This window comes from Dasypus novemcinctus, chromosome 1 (genome assembly GCF_030445035.2).
Source record: "Dasypus novemcinctus isolate mDasNov1 chromosome 1, mDasNov1.1.hap2, whole genome shotgun sequence".
NCBI lineage: Eukaryota > Metazoa > Chordata > Mammalia > Cingulata > Dasypodidae > Dasypus > Dasypus novemcinctus.
Genome location: NC_080673.1, coordinates 75,787,431 through 75,788,816, shown reverse-complemented (window position 1 = coordinate 75,788,816; position 1,386 = coordinate 75,787,431). Strand labels below are relative to the sequence as shown.

Here is a 1,386-nt window from a genome sequence, read left to right as displayed (position 1 = left end):
GTTCAGGCCGTGCCACCTGCTCTGGAGCCAGCTCTCGGGCACGCTGTAAGGGGCCTTCCATGGCTGCGCACCCCCACAGCTGGAACACACCCAGCTCCCAGCAGGCGCCCTGGGCACACGGCAGGGTGACACCGTGGCACTCGGCATCGGTGCCCTCTCCCAGCGTGTCCTGGGACCGTCGGAGGAGCCTCCCAGTCCCCGCAATCCAGGTGTGGGCTGGGGATCCTGCGCGGAGTTCCCGGGGGCGAGGTGGTGTCCGGGGGCCTGTGTACACCGGGCTCCCGCAGTCAGCTGTCCAGGTAGACAAAGAGGATGTCCTCGTCTGTGCCGTAGCTGGTCCTGGCCTCCTCGAAGTTACTGACGGTGGTGCTGCACATGCGGTCTGCGTAGGCCGGGTTGTTGTAGAAGATACAGCCGGTGGCACGGTTGTAGCCGCGTAGCACGGTGAAGTGGCCCTGGTTGTCGGGGGTGCGGCAGAAGCAGCGGAGGCCACGGGGCGCGTAGCAGCAGTACTTGACCGGGCTGGAGCAGAGGCCGCAGTGCAGCACCCCGGAGTTCACAAGCACGATGGCCACGTGGCCCTGTGCCAGGTGCGCCTGGATGTCCTACACGCTCACTGCGCATTTCTCCACCAGCACCTTGCAGGCCTTGGCTTGTGCAAACAGCTGGTTCACTCAGGTCTCCTCTGTGTCAAAGTGCTTCCGGTAAAAGGACTGGTTCCTGTAGCCCTTGTCGACGCCCAGGGTCTGCGTACAGAAGCGGTGCCTGATGCCAAAGTGGCACATCAGGTAGGCCAGGTCGATGGTCCAGATGCTCCTGGTCAGCCGCAGCTCCTGCAGGGCGAACTCGATCTCACGTCGTCCAGCTGGCCCAGGTACCGCAACACCATCCTGGAGCAGGCCAGGCCGCAATCCCAGTGGTAGAGCTGCTGGATGATGGGCACAGGCAGCTGCACAAGGTCCCCTGGCGGTGCCGGGTTCCAACGACTAAATTTCGAGGGGAGGTCCTGGCTCTCCGCCCCATTGCCTGCCGCCCCCGATCTGAGGGCCCAGGCCCCGGGAACCCGCCTTGCCGCCCTGCCCGTCCCTAGTGTGGGGTGCCTGGAAACGTGAGCTCCCCTCTCCATATACACTTTTTGTACATCCCTGGAAAAGGGACCTGATGGTGAGGTCACTTTGGAACCTCAGTTTGTCCCTTGGCTTTTTTCTAGGTGACTCCTAATTCTAACCATATAGCCACCAGAAGATCGAGGAACATTATTTTTTCTTAAAGTTGCAGCAAGGTCCTTTTTTTCAAGAACTCTGAAGATAAGCTCTGAGATATGAGCAGGGCATGAATGGATATTGGACATAAATTACTGAAGAGCCAACATTTCCCAAGCTCTTA

General features: G+C 60.4%; 1 protein-coding gene across 1 annotated transcript; it reads right to left on the bottom strand.

Moving 5' to 3' along the window:
* Positions 1–277: 277 nt before the first annotated feature.
* Positions 278–1,126, bottom strand: GUCD1 (guanylyl cyclase domain containing 1). Its single transcript, XM_058302942.1, is given in 2 exon segments — positions 278–856; positions 859–1,126. Coding segments are annotated over 2 exon segments (837 nt in total). The 3' UTR covers positions 278–287.
* Between the last annotated feature and the right edge of the window lie 260 nt (positions 1,127–1,386).